This window comes from Bolinopsis microptera, chromosome 11, assembly GCF_026151205.1.
Source record: "Bolinopsis microptera isolate Bmic1 chromosome 11, MBARI_Bmic_1.0, whole genome shotgun sequence".
In the NCBI taxonomy this organism is placed as follows: Eukaryota; Metazoa; Ctenophora; class Tentaculata; order Lobata; family Bolinopsidae; genus Bolinopsis; species Bolinopsis microptera.
Window position 1 is genome coordinate 2,338,013 of NC_087082.1, and position 20,111 is coordinate 2,358,123.

General features: G+C 39.4%; 1 protein-coding gene across 4 annotated transcripts in view; it reads left to right on the plus strand.

Annotated features, from left to right (window-relative positions):
• The window catches only part of LOC134823284 (fibrillin-1-like), a 44,638-nt gene extending 24,793 nt beyond the window's left edge, over positions 1-19,845 (plus strand). For 3 of the 4 annotated variants that reach the window (XM_063834696.1, XM_063834695.1, XM_063834697.1), the window contains 10 exons: positions 3,426-3,546; positions 4,443-4,527; positions 15,258-15,342; positions 16,856-17,039; positions 17,177-17,372; positions 17,489-17,639; positions 17,739-17,859; positions 17,986-18,108; positions 18,522-18,636; positions 19,523-19,845. In XM_063834696.1, the coding sequence (XP_063690766.1) occupies positions 3,426-3,546; positions 4,443-4,527; positions 15,258-15,342; positions 16,856-17,039; positions 17,177-17,372; positions 17,489-17,639; positions 17,739-17,859; positions 17,986-18,108; positions 18,522-18,636; positions 19,523-19,635 (1,294 nt within the window). In that variant the 3' untranslated portion in view covers positions 19,636-19,845. The remainder of the gene's footprint in view (positions 1-3,425; positions 3,547-4,442; positions 4,528-15,257; positions 15,343-16,855; positions 17,040-17,176; positions 17,373-17,488; positions 17,640-17,738; positions 17,860-17,985; positions 18,109-18,521; positions 18,637-19,522) is intronic. The other variant, XM_063834694.1, reaches the window with a different exon arrangement.
• The last annotated feature ends 266 nt before the right edge of the window (positions 19,846-20,111 follow it).

A 20,111-nucleotide genomic window follows, 5' to 3' on the forward strand; every position in this document is an offset into this window, starting at 1 on the left:
ATTCTAATTACCCCAACACCAGTTGGAAAAGCCCAAGAGGACTATTCTAGATATATAGTACTTGTAGTGTGTTGCAGGGAGCTGCTGACACATAACGACATTTCCAGCTATTGTCATGCTAAGCACATTTCATTCAACCCTCCACAATTACCAAGATACAGATCAACTTACCCAGTGCATCCCGGCAATTTTATGCAAACTTCCGACCAATTTAACAGAAAGGACCAGGTACGCTTCACTGTAGTTAGATGTTAACTGGAGCACTCTCCCTTTGTCAGATTGCAAATCACTGCTCAGCACAAAGTAGCTAAGTCCACATAAGTAACAATCCCTCCTTTCTCCACAATGGCCGCTCGTTTAGCCTTGTTACTTACGATTATTGAATAATCGCTCCCGGAAGATGCTTTATTTGTGGTTAAGTGTCTTCTAAATGGACGGCCGAGAGGCACCAGCTATCATAGTGTGCGCTGTAGAGTTCACCTCTACCACCAGCTATCATAGTGCGCGCAACATAATTACATATTGTATAAATAGTGACGGTTTTACTGCACAGGTTAGATCTCGTGGTTCTTCAACTCAATCTAACAATTTCCTGATATGAACCAGGGTGGGCCAAGTTCAGGGCCTTGTGGGACCCCGGTGGTAATTGACGGAGTAGTAATTCTGAGAGTCAGACACGCTCTCCGGGTGAGTTAGACAGAGAACCAATCATGTGACGTGAACAGTGGCAGGAGAGGTCTGGTGGAGTTAGCCTGGCCGTTTAGGGAGTCAGAGTCCACCCGGGATTAACTATTCAGTGGGAGAAGAAAATCCCTGCTCAAATGAGGATCGTCGAAACATTATTAGAGTGTACCAGAGTTGGTTGGTAACCTGTGTGGAGTAAAAATTATGGAATGTTCTCAGGGTTAAATCACGTGACACGTCAGATATGTTGTCATGGTTACGGGAAGCTGTCAACCTGATAACCACAAACAGACCTCTGCTGGGAGATCTAAAATATTCCATCGTTTCTATGACAACCCTGGCTTCCTTATCTTCCTTGTTCACATTCAGAGCAATGATCCATGAACCGATCCTTGTGATCCTAACCTAAAATGAGTGTCTAGCCCGAGTAGTTAAATATCCTATTTCCTACTGTTAACACTGGTTAAGAGAACCCTGAGCACAGATCTACTCCACAAATGACTGTGTTCTATATATTAGTACAGTGAATGTGTACAGTGTGTACACATTCACTGGCATCCTCCCACAGGACTGCCATACCCCAGAGGTAGGCAAAGCATTCATATGCTATCCTCTCGTGGGCCAACCAGGCCCAGCCTCTCTAAAAAAAAAAATAAAAAAAAAAGTGTGTTTAACGAGCTCGTACTACCAACTTCATTTTCTCGGACTGTAAATAAGCACTTTGTAATATCGATCTATATAATATATATATAGCTATAGATAATATATATCTAGTATATAATACATATGTGTATATTATATATAACCACTAACTTGCAATCCAATCCTAGAACTTGGCGGGTTCATAAACTGTAGATTGGTGAGCGGTTTACGAGCATTTTATGAGTTTCATTAACTTTCAGGAGATGCTTATTCAGCAAAATACGGGACCTCATATTCTCATAAATATGTGTGTTCGGTAATGTTTGTCTTGTTATGAGCTGGTTCAAAGTGTGGTGCTGCAAATATTAATTTATAATAAGTAACCGTGACAATGAAAGGTAAAACTGAGGAAACCACGGGGACTTTCTAGAGATGGAGAAACGTTAAAATTCAATGTTAAATTAATCTGTTCATGACCATGTGTTAGTTGTAGATTTTAAATTTTCATTAATCTCAAATTGCCTCAAATTTTATTTTTATAATTTTGCCCTTCCAAACCTACACTGTCTCAAATTGTATTGATACTGAACCGCTGGACAATAGACAGGCGTGAGCCTTCTGTTATATATCTGCAAATAATAATAATAGCAATAAAACTCTTGAAACGCAAACCACGTGACGTTGATCCTAACGCCTGATTGGATACCTGGTTCCTACATTGTCTCCTTATTGGTGGAGAACCAGTAACAATGGTATTATCGGAGGTGCACGACCAATTGGTGCACGTGGTGTTAACCAGTAAATTTAAAACGTGTGCATGACAATATACCATGTGTTGAAACTGTCGCGACGAGTAGACAGGGAGAGGGTTTACTGTTTACTGATATCCTGCTATAATATAATTCATAATTAAATAAATAGAGAATAAAACTAAAACTCAGACTGTAACCTGAATCTCCCTGTATACTCGTCGCGACAGTTTCAACACAATTTAAGTTAAATTGGTTCAATAAACTTGATAAACCTGATAAACTTATATAATGACGCTTCTAGCTAAATTAAACCGCATATTTAAAATTGACAGATTACTGCTTATCCATATTGTCATGTCTGTTTTACACGTCATGACTCATGTATTTTGAAAGCTCCTGCTAAACAAACTTTTCGTATCACTTATATGTCTTGTCTAGACTCTAGCTTTAATACCGAATATCATATTAATAGTCGTTAATAATAATAGATTATGGAATTCGTTAAAACTGTTATCAAATGAACACTATCTAAGGCTCTAAGGGCCTTGTATTGCGCATAGAGATTTTATTGTGCCTAAAACCCAGAGTTCTTGAAATAGATAAGATTGTGTTTTTATCCTCCGTTCATAATTCATATATGAACAGTTATACCATAGTTTCTAGAGCGTAATATTTCCCCAGAAAGTTTAATGTAACCAAACGCTGGCTGAACTAAAATCTAAACGTTTCCTGTCACAGCACTTGCTGTCCGCTAAAATCTCAAAATATCCCCCAACATTCACAACATTCAGGCTCTCTTTCTAAGAGCTCCAGATGTGTTAAATATAGCGGCCTCACTAAATATCATCCGTAACATCTTCTTATTACACCTCCTAATTCTCCTTATCACGCCCGGGTAATCATCTGATCTGACTCAGTTCCGGTCTTTTAAGTTAAATCAGGTTTAGAAGGATTTAGAACACGATGTGGAGTGCGAGGAGGTGGTCAAATCAGGGGAATTGGGGATGTTCAAATTATACTGTGCTTATGCAGATATTTACATGGGTGTTGAGTCCTGTGTAATCCTGTGGATGTGATGCGTTGATATTGAATTCAAAATAAAATAATCAAGCTTTTAACTTCAATTCACAAAACTTTTGACTGCCATAAATTATAATATTATAATAAAAAACTAACGGCATATAATTTATGCATTAAATCATTCAACTACATCAATCTATCCGTTTTATACCAGTCTACTCGTGCGACACATACCTGAACGCAACTGTGACCCAACTTAACTGTAACTCCAATTAAATATATAACCCCACATTCCACCACATTCCACTGACCGAGATGCCATTCCAGGTGCAACAACCGCGAGGGAAGCTATAGATGTAGCTGTATTGATAAGTTTGAGCTTGACGGGGATGGGAGCACCTGTGTGCCCATTGATCCCTGTCTGAAATCTCACAACAACTGCGATCAGGCGAGTTTACTATTTAATATGAGATTGATGTCTTGATTTCTACCTCTCTAGGATCTGTTTCTTTCTTGATTGATTGTGTAACTGTTCTTACCTTTATTATACCTACATGTATTGTATGGTTTCTGCCTCTATTAAGTTTAGTGTGGTTTACAATAAAAGATGTTTTAATTTTGTCTTTGCCTTGTGATGAGTTATACTTATGTTCACTTTTACACATTTGCTCACATCACTCACAGTCAGCCGCTCTGACATGGTTAACCACCTTCCTTGTGTTGTTGGTTAATCATATGAGCGGGATATAAATACCTCATTTCATTTCATTTCATTTCATTTGTGAACTTAATTTATTGGAAACTGTTTATTAGATCTTTTAAAATGAATTTTCTAAACGCTGTTGTTCGGGGACTGGGGAGAGATGAATCATTAGTCATTGCATTTATGATAGTAATAATACAAATTAATTTAAATAAATGGTGTTTAAAACACAACTATCAACGCTTCTTTTAAGTTAAATAAATTCTTCTGTAAATGAAACGTCGTGTGCCTCCCCATCACGTCTGAGATGTTAGGTGCTTTATCTCGTTGCTCCACAAAGTGAGGTCCACAAAGTGAGGTCCACAAAGTGAGGTCCACAAAGTGAGGTCCACAAAGTGAGGTCCACAAAGTGAGGTCCACAAAGTGAGGTCCACAAAGTGAGCTCCACAAAGTGAGCTCCACAAAGTGAACTCCACAAAGTGAGCTCCACAAAGTGAGCTCCACAAAGTGAGCTCCACAAAGTGAGCTCCACAAAGTGAGCTCCACAAAGTGAGCTCCACTAAAACACGATCATTACATCATTTTGCAGAGTTACTTGTAGCTATTTGTGTTAAAAGTATTAACCCTTCTCTCCTCCTCAGCTTTGTCAGAGAGTAGGAGAGAGAGACTACCAGTGTGGCTGTACAGACGGGTACGAACTCCTGGAAGACAGAAGAACTTGCGTCGGTCAGTCTCATTTTTAATTGATAATTTGCAATTGAAACAGTTTAATGAAAACATAGGCTCAAGACAATGGATAAGAAAACAGAAAAAGTCGGTTTGATAGGATGGATTAAAAACATTGGCTCGTAATACAATGAATATATCGAATAATCTAGAAGAAGTAGTCTAGACTGTGGTTGTGCGTCTTTTCTCGTGCAATGATATTGTGTCTTATCTGACAATTCTGAGTTCGCTGAAGAAGAAAAAAACAGGCCGTCATAAACATTTTTTATTGTGGAGTTGGAATTAAAATCAGAATTTGTGGAAATTTAAGTTAAAAATAATGTTTTCATAAACTAGACTAGATCTATTTTAGCTCACATTACTGTACAGTGTACAATCTACATATATCTAATTTTCTTGTATTAATTGTAGGACTCTATAAAATATGAAGTGTAGCTGTTACCGCGAGGTCCGCTGCAAGTTCTGTGTACTCAAGCGCACGCTCACAATACTTACATCAGGCCCACAATACCACCGATTTTAATGAATTCTCCCTAACGGGTCACGTGGTGTCACGTGACACAACTCTCAGCCAATCAGAGACCAGCGAGGAATCCCAACAACCAATGGGGGCCCTGTATTTGTATTGTTTAGGTGGCGGAAGTCATGTGTCGTGTGAGTGACAAGTTAACGACAATTCAGATTCGGTAGGGCACTCGCTCCCACCTGTATCCCTACAGTCTAGCAGAGGGTTGAGAACCAATAACTATCTCTGGGCACTACCCATAAGTCAGATAAATGTGAAGTATTACTAATGGTTCATATTTAATAACCAATCTCCCCTAATATTCCATTCCAATGCTAGTTGCTGCAATTCCAATTCAACCATTGTCTTAGATTGCTGTCATCGTAGCACCTAGATTGTGAAAGATTGCTCAAACTTAACATATGAGGTAACCATGGATACCGTGGTCACGTTTTCTAGATTGGGCGACATCTGTCCGAAAGCGACATCTGTCCGAATCAGAAAATATGTTATTTGGACAATAGTTTATGTCGGATCCTACCGTACGATTTTCTTAAAACTTTCCATAAAGTATGGTGGTTATATGACGAATAATATGTGTAAGTTTGAGCGAGTTTCTATGAGCCAAGTTTAAGATATTACCTTAACCGCAAAAAATATATCCAATTCGGTGGTACTCAGTGGTTCCAAAGCATATATCTGGAGATCCAACGATACGATTTTCTTGAAAATTCTTCAAACTTACACATATTATTCGTCCTATAACCACCATACTTTATGGAAAGTTTTAAGAAAATCGTACGGTAGGATCCGACATAAACTATTGTCCAAATAACATATTTTCTGATTCGGACAGATGTCGCTTTCGGACAGATGTCGTGTTACCCGTTTTCTAACTGGGGCTGGTTTCAGTAACGGTTGTGTTGTACCCGCGGGGGCCAACATTATCTTGCATGATCTGATAGAATAGATCATAGACAATAGACATGATTATGTATCATATCACCATTTCTTCCGTCTTGGTGGTAACTGTTTGATAAGGTACGTTTTTAAACTAGGTCATTAAGAAGAACTTAGGGTTTTAAGATTATCTTGCAATTATCGTAATAATTGGAGATTTAATAACCATGGTCAGAACATTTTTAAAAAGAATTCCCAGGAATCAGAATGATGGTACTAAACTTAATGTAATCAGTACATGTTTTAATTCTAGAATTGTATGTGGTAAAAATATTTTTTCCAACATACTGTATGCCAGCATGATTTAATGAAACATTAAAAAAGAACACACCAATCTTATTTAAATCGCTTACTTGTAATATTTATAAATACACTTTTAACTTAATAGGAGGGTTCAACAGTTAAAAAGTTAAAATGAGATCTTTAAAGAAACATACTCAATAAACCTATTTATAGAACCTGAATTTTAAATGTTAATATCCTTACTTAGAAGCAAGTAAGTGATTACTGGTGTGAACTGTTATATTATGTAATGCAACAGAGAAATCGGAGGCAGGAACTGATGTTTAGTGAATAAAATTAACATCTACCACATAAATATTTTTTATTGTTGATGTTGTGTCAATCTTGAAATAAGTTATCATTTAAAGTTAAATATAATGTTATCTTTTAAAGCACTGGTGTCCCCATACTGTTATTCTCAAGGGAAGTGTCTGTGTTACTAAAGGCTGCACGACAAAGGGGGGCCCTCCATTATTAGGGGTCAGATCATATGACGTATAATTAGTGATGTGACGTATAATTAGTGATGTGATCCACCAGCTATGATTTACAGAACATGTGAACTCTACCCTATATCTAGCCCATTTGATTGATTGATTGGGGGACTGGTCCGTAGTACCAGCCAATGTTTACTCAAAAGTAATATATAATTGAAATAAGTTAAATATTCATCCCCGAGGGGCACGCAGATTATAATTGTGATGTTATCTATTAAAACTATTCAATTAAAATTTTTTTTTATTGGTCGAGTCGACTGGCCCTGATCTGCAAACATATTTGATATTTATAGTAACTTTATGATGCTGCCTCACCGCAATTAGGTGTGTTATCAGTGTAGATATGCGCTATGTGGCAGTGAAATAAGGAATGTGCTGTTAGAATGGCAGGTGGTTTGAAATGTTGTCCTGATTCAGATTGTTTAATTTGAGCTGTATGAGTTTGGTTTTGAGTGATTATTGACTATGTTCTTTGTGATTTACGTAATCCGGGTAGGTTGTGGAGTAAAAATGGTGGCCATTCGTCGTTGCAGCCAGCACTTTGCAAGTCTAGTAGTACTTTTTTTGACGAATTCTTATATATGTTGATAGAAAATATACTGGATGGGCATGTAATGCGAGTGTTATGCTCTGAAATAGCGAGCATTGGGCCTTTATAAAAGATGCTAGATCTCAGGTCAGTCTGTGAGTAAATTGATAACCAGTCTAAGTTTTGTTCGTGTGTCGTTCCTTGTTTGGGTGTGTTAGGAGGGAAAAGTTCTGAAATCGATTTAGGTAACAAACTAGACATATTTCGAACTTTGTGCAGTAAAATAAGTGCGTTTTTAACGATAACCCCTTGAACGGTTAAGACCTCGTGTTCTTTAAATGCTAGTTTTGTGTGCTCTGGCAGTTTTCCGTCCTTGTAGTAGTAGTTCACATTTCCGGCCATAACTGCCCTCATGCCTTGTTTTTGTTTAGCAAAAAGAGATTCTATAAGAGATTTTGAAGCAAATCCCCATACAAGTGAGCAGAAGTTTAAATGGGACTGAACAAAACTTTGGAAAATCTGTAAACGGGCCTTCATTGGCAATTTATGTTTTATCCTGTACATCACCCCAATAAATCTTGACATCTTGCTCCTCAGTGCTTTTATGTGGTTACTCCAGTTAAGCTTTTCATCTACAATTACACCAAGAAACCGGGCTTCAGTTTTACGTTCTAATACTGTATTTTCTATTTGTACTTTAATCAATGATGGTTCTATGCGCTTTTTAGAGAAAATCATATAACACGTCTTTTTTAGATTTAGTGCTAATCCGTTGCTATTAACCCACCGTGATAATGTTTCCGTTAATTGGTTGACCCTTAGCATTAGTTCTTGGACATTGGAACCGTTAATAATGATATTTGCATCATCTGCATAAAGTATGAATTTTACCATCATGTTAGAAATACCGGGAAGATCGTTGATGTATATGACGAAAAGTAAGGGACCTAGTATGCTCCCTTGTGGAACACCATGCACAATAGGCTTGTGGGACGAATGTGAATTGTTTATTGCTACATATTGGCTTCTATCACTTAGGTACGACTCAAACCACTTTAGAGCTATTCCCCGGATGCCGTAGTGCTGTAATTTATTTAGCAGTGTAGCATGATCCAGGACGTCAAACGCTTTACTGTAATCTAATAATAGTAGTAGTGAAATTTGGTTTTTGCTAAGAGAGTGTAAAATTGTACTTTGTGCATTAAGAAGAGCATGTTCACAGGACCTTCCTGGACGGAAACCATACTGATTTTCGAATAAAGAACTATTTTTGTTAAGAAATTCTAAGACACGTCGGTGCATCAGTTTTTCGTAGATTTTTGAGAAGGAACCTAAGAGAGAGATGGGTCTATAATTTTCAACGTCAAGTTTAGAGCCTCCTTTATGGATGGGAGTTACTTTGGCAATTTTAAGGGCCTGTGGAAATATGCCTGTACTTAAGGATTCGTTGATAACTTTTGCTAATATAGCAAGGAAACTATCGCTGGAACTGGCTACTTTTAGTGGTTCAATTTTTGTGTCAAGGGTCGCTTTGTTCTTCAAACCAATAATAATTCTTTGAATTTCGATCGTTTCGGCAGGCTGTAGATAGATTGATTGAGAACAGGATGTGGGCAGATATTCTTGGAACCCCCCAGGGTCAAAGGTCTGACGGGCACTTATCTGAGTTTTGATGTTCGTAGCAATGTTCGAGAAATAGTCATTAAACCTTTCAGCCACGGTATCTTCAGAACTCAAAATCGACCCGTCCGAACCTTTGAGTCTTAACTGCTCAGTTTTCCTGCTTCTACCAAGTAAACCGTTGATTATTTGCCATTGTTTTTTGGAGCAGTCCTGGTATTTTTCGAATTGTTTTTTATAGTATCGTTGTTTGGCAATGTTGACATGTTTTTTACAGAAAAGTTTTAGCTTTTTATAGGCCTCTATGTTATTCATTGTAGGTTCAAGTACTTTACTATGATAACTTTCTTGTTTCCGCGCACATGCTTCTTCAAGCCAGGGTAGTATCCAGGGTTTAGTATTAGAACGCTCATGCTCACGGCGAATATGATTGATTTTTAGTGGATAGGCAGTGTTATAGTGCTTGGTGTATATATCTGCAAGTTTTCCGTATTGCAGACTAGCGTCGTCTGTACTTAATATCTCGTCCCACGTTTCCCCATCGATGAGTTCCCTAAAAGCAGCATTGTTGGCCTCATTTATGACACGTGTTTCATAACTAAGTTTAGGTTGTGTGTTAGTGGGTAGCCTGAGATGTTGTTGCGAAGAGTTACTTAGTTTAAAAGTGGTAACGATAGCAAGATGATCCGATAAATCCACCGTTACAACGTTACTGCTTATTGTGTTACTTATATTATTTGTGTAGACATGATCAATTAAGGTAGCACTATGATCGGTGACTCGTGTCGGCCTTGAAACCGTCTGAACAAATCCATACTTGGCAAGGAGGTCTATGAGGTTCTGTCCAGAAATATCAGTTTTGAATTTTATAAGATCAATGTTCGCGTCCCCAAAAAACATAATATGCTTGCGAGAATGTCTGTCTAGACCTCGTAGCACCTTTTCCAAAGAATTTAAGAAGTTCTGAGTACCTTTAGATGGGGACCTGTAAAAGTTTATCAATACTTTTGTTTGGTTTGTGCCTTTGCAATTATGCACCTTAACTAATTGAAATTCAGCGCACGTGTCTTCGGGATCTGTGGTTGCCTTAAGATTTTCTATATTTTCGGGATCACAAACCCTCTTATTAATGTAAATTACAAGGCCACCACCTTTTCCTGATTTGCGTAATGGTTCCTGAACAATAGGCTCGTAAAACCCTTCAATTATAATGTCGGAGATTCCATTTGGTAATTTATCTAACTTCAAATTGGTTTCGTTAAGACACAAAACGTCATACTTAGTATAACTGTCGATTTCTTCACGGAAGTATGTGATGTTCTTTACTAATGATCGCACATTAAGAGAAAACACTTTCAGTTCATCACGGGAGGAACTTTTAATGTTCGATGGTTGCTGATACTTACAATTGGTTAATATATCGCTGATTTCGTTCCAGTATTGGTAACTTTCATCGTTATCCTGATCTAAAGCGTTACCAATCAAATCTAAACCATGTGAGCGGTCGTATGGATTGAAAAGAGCAGTGATTCGGCTGCTACAGTCCATAAAAAGATCATAAGATGTCACATAATAACCTGGGATTAACGACTCACAGCACTTTATGCAGCCTAAATTATCTCTAAAGCACTTTTTATGAATGTACTCATCGCACCATGGACAAAACCTAATGTTTAATCTAGAATAACAAAACCCGTTACAGGCCATGCACTTTGTTTTAAAATTAGTCTTGTTAACACTACTTTTTTTATTCGTCGGGACATCAGATGCATTGATTGGGAGAATTGAGCTTATGCATTCATAGCAGAACCATGGGTTCCCAGAATTTATAATGTGCCGGGCATCGTTTTTTGATAGTTTCTGGCATTTTAAATGTTTACGTTCAGCACATAGGTCACAAATTAGGTCAGGAGAACTTTTAGGGATACGAACATAGCATTTGTCGCAATTGGGCTGTGAGCCGTGTTGCCTATGATTACTTCCCTCCACTTTCAGTGACAGAATAAAGTAAGAGTTGAAAACAGATTAGATAAATGAAATAAAAACTGAATAAAGAAAAATTGATATTAATATATAATCTGGTGGGTGTAGACAGTAGGCTGGTCAAATCCGTTTGCAAGAACTTTCAGTTCTGTGTGCAAGACAAGATCGTGACGGTTGGGCCTATTTACTACTTAAAAACTACAGATTATTGTCTGCTCAAAATCAACAGGCTCTGCAACTAGTTCTCTTAAAGAATTTGATAATAAATAACAGAAAAGATTGACTAATGCGAGGGGCGCACGGACTGTGGATCAGTCATAGTCTGTCAGAAGTCGGTAGTTGGGTAGATTGTCGATGTGATTTGTCGTTTTCTGTATCATGTGTACAATGTAATAAGATGTAATAATATACAGTAGGCCTCGTATTTTGTTTTATAAATGGAGTATTAAACGATGCGATTAAGGGACTGTAATTAGAATGACTGATAAGTGTAAAGCCGAGATTACTGATAAGGTGAAATGTTGTGACAGGTCTAAGTGAGTTGCGATAATATTAGTATTCGACGTGTTTTGAAATTGTTATGCTACGTTGGCTTAATTTGAAATATGATTGCAGATCAGTCCTTTTACAAATTGATCATAGAAGTTGTATGTGTTTAACTCTCAGCCGAAACCGCAACTATTCATATAGTTGTTGCATATATCTAAAAATGGACGTCTTAGAGGTAGTGATCCTTTACGAAATCCTAAGCTCAGTAAAATCAAATTTATCCAGCATGTCGTGAGAACGGATTTGCCAGTGTTATTTAAATGTAGGCCGTCCCGTGCAAGGTGGGGCAAACCGAAATTCAAATTGTCAAACAAAAGAAAGTTGGGCGAGCGTAGTGAGAGATGAACAAGCAGCTCGTTCAGGTTGTTAATACTGTCGTTCAGCTCATGGTAAGGGTCTGCATTCAAGTTGACTGGTGATATGGCGTCGAAGATGAATTGAGTGCCAGAGTGACTTGTGAAATGTTTTAGGTGGTCATGCAGGGTCATAGGATCAGCATGACCGAATCTGAGGTCGTTCACTCCAGCACTGATGAGGACTAGATCAGATTGTTCAATTGAGGCTTGGTGTTGTGCTAAGTCTCTCAGATGGAAGAGATCTTCTCTGAACGCAATGATCGGCTCTTTGAGGAGAGAGCAGTCGAATGTACGGTTCTTGGAGTCAGACAGTATAAGAACTCGCCGAAGTCGTTTCGGTGTTGGGTGGTCCTTGAGTGGTGATGATAGGCCTGACGACAAGGAGCCTCGTTGGGGACGTCTGCTCTTCTTGACTGTACCGGGGTCCTCTAGCAGTCTGAAGGTAATGCTCAATCGGGGCCCCTCAAATTTCTCTTCAGGAATTCCTGGAACGGAGTGATCCCATTCATCCTGGCTTTGTCTGGACATGGTATAGAGAGAACCATGAGTAGCTGTGAATGTCTCCTTCTTGTACTCACCAGGGATCTTCCTCCGAAATACCACTTCTCTAGGACAGCCGAGTGACAGAGTGATGATGTTACTATCCCTACTGATACTGGGTTCGTTGTCTGAGTGGGGTGGAATGCAGGAGCGGGGAGAATCGTATGAGGTGACCATGGCTGAGTTGAAATTAAGATCTGGATATTCGGTCTTAAGAACATTAGCAATTTCACTCAAATATGACGATTTTGAAATGTCTCTAGCATGATGGGAACCGCCGGAATAGCGATATGAGAACTGACCATAGTAGGCAACACGTCTATTAGGAAAAGTACGGTCATAAGTTACGTCATCGTTCAGCGCAGAACTCGTAAATGTGTCAAAATGCGCACCATCAAGTGTCTCAAACGGTAGTGTACCTGAGTTTGTCGAGTTACCGTGTAGTCCTGGGCTGTGTAGTCGTTGGCTGGGCGGTGGGGGGATAGGCGTCTGCTGAGGGCTGCAGGGTGGTTGAATAGCTGTGGTAGTTGTTGAACTGAGAGTTTGGCCAATGTCTTTTTGAAGTCCTTTCAACTGCTTACTAGCGTCCTCCGTGTGCCTCGTAATGATTTCAGTTAAATTATCAACGCAATTAGATAACAAGTTAAATAAAGAATCTTGTTCTTCGCCAATAAATTGTTGGAAATGCGCTCTTAGGGCCACACGAGCTTCGTCAATGTCCTTTTTACTACGAGTTTTACGTGGCAGATTCTTGATAAATTCAGGATTCAAAATAAGGTTGCTCTCCCTCATTATCTGATCTTCATCTAGCTTGTCGACTAGCTCTAGGCTGGTCAGCGCTGAGAACCGTACTTTTGATTTAAATTAACAAGTCAATAGATATTTTTTCGTAGGATAATTAATCAAATTTACTGAATACTGAATACTGAATACTGAATACTGAATACTGAATACTGAATACTGAATACTGAATACTGAATACTGAATACTGAATACTGAATACTGAACACATTAATTATAATTTACTACATATCGTGCCCAAAAACTGAGGCTACAGAAAACAAATACTCGATCTTGCTAGAGTATGTGGAGTAAAATGAACAGATATCGTGGAGTTGGGTATGGCAATTCCTTCGCCTCTTAGCGGGTGTCTTGCCAACACTCAACCTATCGATGCGAAAGTCAGTGATGACTTGCTGCTCTTTGATTGCTCTCACATACTCTTGAACAGAGGGCTTTGGGCGATGCACTCGGGATTTAAATCATTCATAACAGCTTTCTCGAAATCTACTAAAATGGTACCAGTGTCCACCGGACAATGCTGGTCAAAATAGTGCTTAATAACATCTAAAACAAATTCATAAGTGTCCCCTTTCTTGTCACCACTTAAAATATAAACTAAAGGCACACATTTGTTGTCTAGGACTTCTCTTCGTTCTGGGGCTGCGAGGTCTGCTTCGTGGATGTGGGTTTTCGTACTCAATCTGAGAGAATCGTCTGAGAGGGATAGATAGCAGAGACACGGACACTTCGTAGGGAGTTTGTGCTTGCAGCACCGCCAGGAAGATGTGAGGGCTGAATCCTTGTTCTTCTTCCGACAGTAAGTGAATCCATCAGAGTCAAGTAGCTGTTGAGATCCTGTCCGACCAGAGATGAATTTGGAGAAGGTAGGCATGTTGATAGAATGTAAGAATGCGATACTATTGTCTTTCATCTTTCAGTATATATACCTAAGAACACTTGATCGGCTCACTCTCCTTGCATGCCTTTGGCACGTACGTCTCACATCCCTTGATACGAGAACCCCCCCTTAAGCAAGAGCTCCCGTCCCTTGTGTGATCTACGAGTCGAGCAGTCAGATCATGTTTACTTCTTAATGTACAGCTATGATTTACAGAATTGACATGTGAACTCTACCCTATATCTAGCTCATTTCTGGGTCTACTGATGGATCACATGGATGGATCACATCACTAATTATACGTCACACCACTAATTATACGTCATATGATCTGACCTCTAATAATGGAGGGCCCCCCTTTGTCGGCCTCCCGTTACTAAATATCACATACTTAAATGACAATGCTCCAGGACAGTACCAGTACCAGTACCAGTACCAGTACCAGTACCAGTACCAGTACCAGTACCAGTACCAGTACCAGTACCAGTGTACCAGTGTACCAGTGTACCAGTGTACCAGTGTACCAGTGTACCAGGGACAAAAGGATTTCGCGATTATTTTGGCCAAAAATCGCGGTACCGCGAAATTTAACAGGCTATACATTAAACTATACATAAAATTTGTCGCGGAGAATGGGAAATTTCGCGATTTCGTACATGCCGCGAAATCCTTTTGTCCCTGCAGTGTACCAACTACCAGTGTACCAGTGTACCAGCGTTTGTTTATAGATATTCTATAGAATGTAAGGGGTGTAGCGTGTCCGGTGGTAAGCTTGACAAATTAGTGTTGTTACAAGTGGGGTAGCGATACCTTGCTAATAGTGGGGTAGCGATACCTTGCTAATAGGGCCATATCCGTCAATCATTCCTCTTTAGCTGACATCTCCCACGCGCACACTTATATTCTCCACAGGCAGTATATATCTGATAATGTCGGACTAGTTTCAGTAACTTCCCTCTGGACCGTTGTTAATAAACTATAATAAGCGAGAGTTTTTGATTAAGGATGTATTTTTTAGGATTACGTAGAGTAGTAAAACTAGAATAAAGTACCAGTAATACCACTTCGGAATAGTATATCCTAAACTAGAGTTCGTTGAAGTCTGGAATTACGAGCGAAGAAACATCTACTCCATAACATTAGTGGAAAGATAATTTTAATGGTATTTTACTTTTCAGTTAAGGGATCTAGATTTTGATGGTAGAATATCACTAATCTTTCTTTTCAGATATCAACGAGTGTCTAAGCGACAAAACGAACAAATGCCAACAGGAATGCACCAATGTAGAGGCAGGATATGAATGCCATTGCAAGTAAGTCTAATGGTTTCTGCGGAAATTTTTCTTTGCATTTGTATCTTACTTTGTCTGATTCATACAAAAAGTCTAACATTGGACAGGCTTATCTTATATGATATCCCAGTTTGCTCCAGAAACCCAAACCTTCCTGCAGCCCTGCATGTTTTCAATAAGCCACTGTAACTGTATCATCTGTTATATATTTAGACCACACAAAACCACTTGGAGACCAACTCAGACTCATAATTGCTAGCATCTTAACTTACAATTTGGGGTCCTTACGTCAAGGGATCATCAAACCGGCACCTATTTACGTCAGTTGCTGTATCCTACCCTCTGTTTCACCCTCAGTGCCAGCTAATTGTGGCCTTTTTACCTGGGTTACAATCTTGTAGCCTGTTTAAACCTGGTTTATGCGCCTCTTACACACACTGTCTTGTACGTGGTGATGTCATTTCAGCGGCCCTCGGTTTAACGGAAATTCTAAAATCTGTCATTCGATAAGCGAGGAGTGTGAGCATGATTAGATTTAGCGATAAAGGTAAATACGGTAAGGTTTCTCTCATCATTTGCACACACGCAGGAAAGGGGCTGAGGTAATGTGATTTATCGCTGGCTGGAGGGCTGCAGGCACACTATTCAGTGTGAGAGAGGGAGGTCATTCTCGGGCTCCATAATCTAATCATGAATTTGTGTGCACCTGTGTAATGTTCACTGGCGGGAAGATGACGTTAGCTCATGCACGGATTGGTATTTATTGAATGTGATAATATAAAACAACAAGCCCTGAGAATAATGATGTGGTCACCTCGAGATATATGTAATGTGAACACGTTTTGGTTCCTTTAGAATCCCAGATTAGTCGTGGGTTTGCTCTTCCATAAAGATTATCATTTTGTGAAGGCCATTAAATCCTCATTTGAAGCGCGGAGTCTGTTCGATAAGTAAGGTAGATCATAATTTAAGTAATAGATGCTGTCGAATCCTACTCATCCAATGTCAGACCTTTTATCTGTATGTACTTCCGAGTAAGATTTAAAATGTGCCTATAGGCCATTATAAGTTGAAACGAATGCTTAGCTCTTTAGCTTTATAACTAACAAATCAAGTAAGATGGTGTACTTATCTCTGCGCAATCTGTTTCATTTCACCGAAGAGTTCCTTGATAATTGCGCTCAAGCCGGGTAGAGGTTAACAATTCTTTCTACATTTGATGTCACAGAAGATGTCGAACATTGCTCAGCAAGCAGCAATGACAAAAGTTTATGTTTATGGGACAGTATTTGTCCCGTTTAGAATTATTGAAAGCACGCGACATATATTTAACTGATAAAGTTGATTGCGCGCATTACAAGCAGCTACCGTGACGGGAAAGAGAATGATGCGCGCGCATTAAAACTGTCAACAATTATTGGGCATCCTGCCAACTGCATGCACCTGTCTCTTCTGCTGAGTGCCGAGTAACCTTATCTCCAATTTGCCAAACTATTCCAGTAACCAATGTATTACTAACTGCGGACCCTCCCAGGCCCGGTTATGTGTTGGACAAGGACAGCTACACCTGCAACGATATCGATGAGTGCGCATGTGACGACGATAGTGGATGTGGGGGCTGTGAGCAACTTTGTGTTAACACTGAAGGCAGCTTTCACTGCAGCTGTAAAAGCGGTTACGTACCCCTCCGACGAGATGCTAGTCTTTGTGTCATTCCGGTAGGTTGAGTGCTGAAATTTATTAGAATATTTACAAGAGTGAATTCAAAACTACGTTGAAATTATTCAACGTAGTACTCAAATCGAAGTTCCATCTTCCACTGTCCAAAAAATGTATAAACGATCTACTACTTCAGTGGTCTAAGTTTGATCCTTGCTTGGCGGGCGAATGTTTGGACGTGAAGAATGCTGACTGTATACGAAGAGATAAAAACGAAACCTTCTGTCAGTGTAAACTTGGCTTTTACCAGGGGAACGATGATTACGGAAAGATGGAATGTGTTAAAGAGCACTGCGATGAGAACCCTTGTCCAGCTGGACACACTTGTGAAGGTTAAAATCTTTAAAATAATTTGTTATTTTCCCGTATCAACAACCTAGTCAGAACAATTGTTAGTCTTGACTTTGAAGGAGCTGTCTCAGTCATTTCATCCTTAACGTTTTTTCAGAGAGGCCAGACGACAGAATATGTATCCCAATTGATGGTGAAGCTCCAGTTTCGAAGAACCAGAGCGGGGGTAACGATAGTGTTAAGAACATCATTATCATCACTGTTGCTGTAGTGGTGGCTTGGTTCATCATTATAACCATCATAATACTGTAAGTATAATATCTACTTCAAGTTTTTAAAACTTTTTCTTCGAATTTAAATTGGTTTTTCTGAAACAATGAATAAAACTTAATAATTTCATCTTCCAGGATAATCAGGAAGAGGAGATTCAAGAAAAAGAAGCCCCGTCCTAATGGTTACACGAACATAGCTGGTTACCCAGTCGTCCCATCTCTCCCCAACAATCTTCCAATGAACCGATCCAGCCTGGTACATAACTCTTTCTTTTGTTTAAGTATCAACAATTTCATGTTCCAGAAACCAAGAACCGTAATGAGCACCACCAACACCAAATCTCAGTAATTACCCCAGTATTTAACTGATGTTCCTTTTCAGCTGGATAACCCGATATACCATGCTAGTTCATACACAGCACGGGAATCTGGCGAGCACGAGTACGAAGAGCTCGACAAATTGGGCCACCGTCGCAAGAAGTTTGCCAGCAACAGTTACGATCAGGTACGCGTAGCTTTGCAGAGAATTCGCTGTTGCGTTTAGCTTTGCAAGTTTGCGCCGGAGTGCTGCGTAGCTTTGCCAAGTTTGCATCTAGAGTTCATGTAGCTTGGTTAAGTTTGCGCGAGTGTTTGGGTTTGCAAAAAGTTTGTAGCCTTGCACTTATTTTGCTGAATCTTGCGAGTTGTGCTACTGATTACTGAAATTCTTTTTCGTTCTGCTGCTCCTGGACCTGGGTTTGTTTTGATTTCAAAACTATTTTGCTGCAATTTCAGTATAGATGAGCAACCGTATTACTTCTCTACTTTGCAATCTTTACAAGACATTTATCTTTAATAACTCTGAAATCGGTACAAAGCTATTGTTCTTCTCTCCCAACAATAAAAAACTTTCATTATTTAACCTCTGCTGTGTTTCAGGGGATAAACAATGTACTGGAGTACAATGACGACGGAGAGCCATATTCGTACGCGGTAACCCCAGGACCTCCTCCCCCTCTCATATCCTTCCTCCCCCTGTCCCTCCCCCTGTCATGTGAGTACATCCACACATCTTCCTTAAGCGAAACTATGAACATTTCTCATGGTAACGAGTGGGCTGTTTGTTAAATTTTACGGTAACCGTTGTCTAGACCCAGGACGTCTTATCCCAGCATTTAGTGCCCCATCTACGGTGGGTCCCGGATAATTCGAGCCTAGGTTACAACCGAACAGAATATCGAGATTATCTTAAGTTCATGTCCCATGACCTCTGGCCCCAAAGATTGTGGGCTGTGGCCCATCGACTTTCTGAATGGATCGTGGATCATTGATGTCTCATTGATCATTCATCGCTCCTTGATCATTGATCTATAAGACCATAGATTTAACACTAACGACAACGTCAATGCAAGGTACCCAGTAAGTGGTCGTTGGTTGTGACGTCAATAGGCCACAAACTCTGTAATAGTCTAATGTGATAGTGATACTCGTCTAAAATTCCTTTGAAGAAGCAACTCGAGCGGCAGTATGTTATAAAGATACCTCCGGTTTTATGTTCACTGTACTTGTAAGCAGAGCTTTAAGTACCTTTGAATAAGAATTTGCCGCTGCATTGGCCCGATACTTAGCGCAGGAAGTTGTTAGAGCTAGCGGTTCTAGGAAAGTTATTGGGATGTGAGGTTTTGCGGCTGAACGCTGTGGGGCACATCGTCACTGGTAATAGAAATATAGGGCATGAAGTTCTGGGCAGGTCAAGATGAGTACACTAAGTAAAGAGTAAAGAGGGTACCAACTGTTGTGACCTGGCGTAAAGTTTGGGCCACCTTATACAAATTTAACCAGTTACCAGCGTCCAGTATATGAAAATCTGTTCAATACGTTTCTAATAAACGACCCCTCTATTTTTAATACGCCTCACTAAAACCGCGCTCCATTTTCAGTACGCCTGAGTACGTGTGATCCTCTTGGTATGCCCTCCCAACAGGGGTTCACAACGTCACGATGCAGTGTGGTAGCCATAGAAACGCCTAGACAGCAAAGAGAGGTGTCGTAACTCACGAAAGAAGAAAGTTCCCTGTACATATAGTTTGACCGCAGACACTTGAAATGAAGAACTGCGAGTCCATACTGACAATCAGCTAATAAATTAATTGGCTTGACTCCAGCGCGCTGCTATTTTTATTGTACATTTCTTGATGTTTGAAAATTTTCTCAGTTATGATGATTGTTTACCATTGACTTAAATTTATCCTCCATGAAAAACTCTATATTCTTTAAAACATTATAGCTATGTATTGACTATCAGGGGAAAGAGAGTTTCCTTTAAGTTTATTCGTTAAAAATGAAATTGAGTTCGATTTAATCTCATTACAATTTTACTTAAAACTTCATTTACACAGTATATTTTACGCTATAATCAGAAAGATTTCCCGGAACTATTGATATAATACAGTATGGTGAATGGTCGACTTATTCGGATTAGAGAGTTTAGAAGTGTCATACAAGCGGAATGCGGTGGTCCACGTGGTT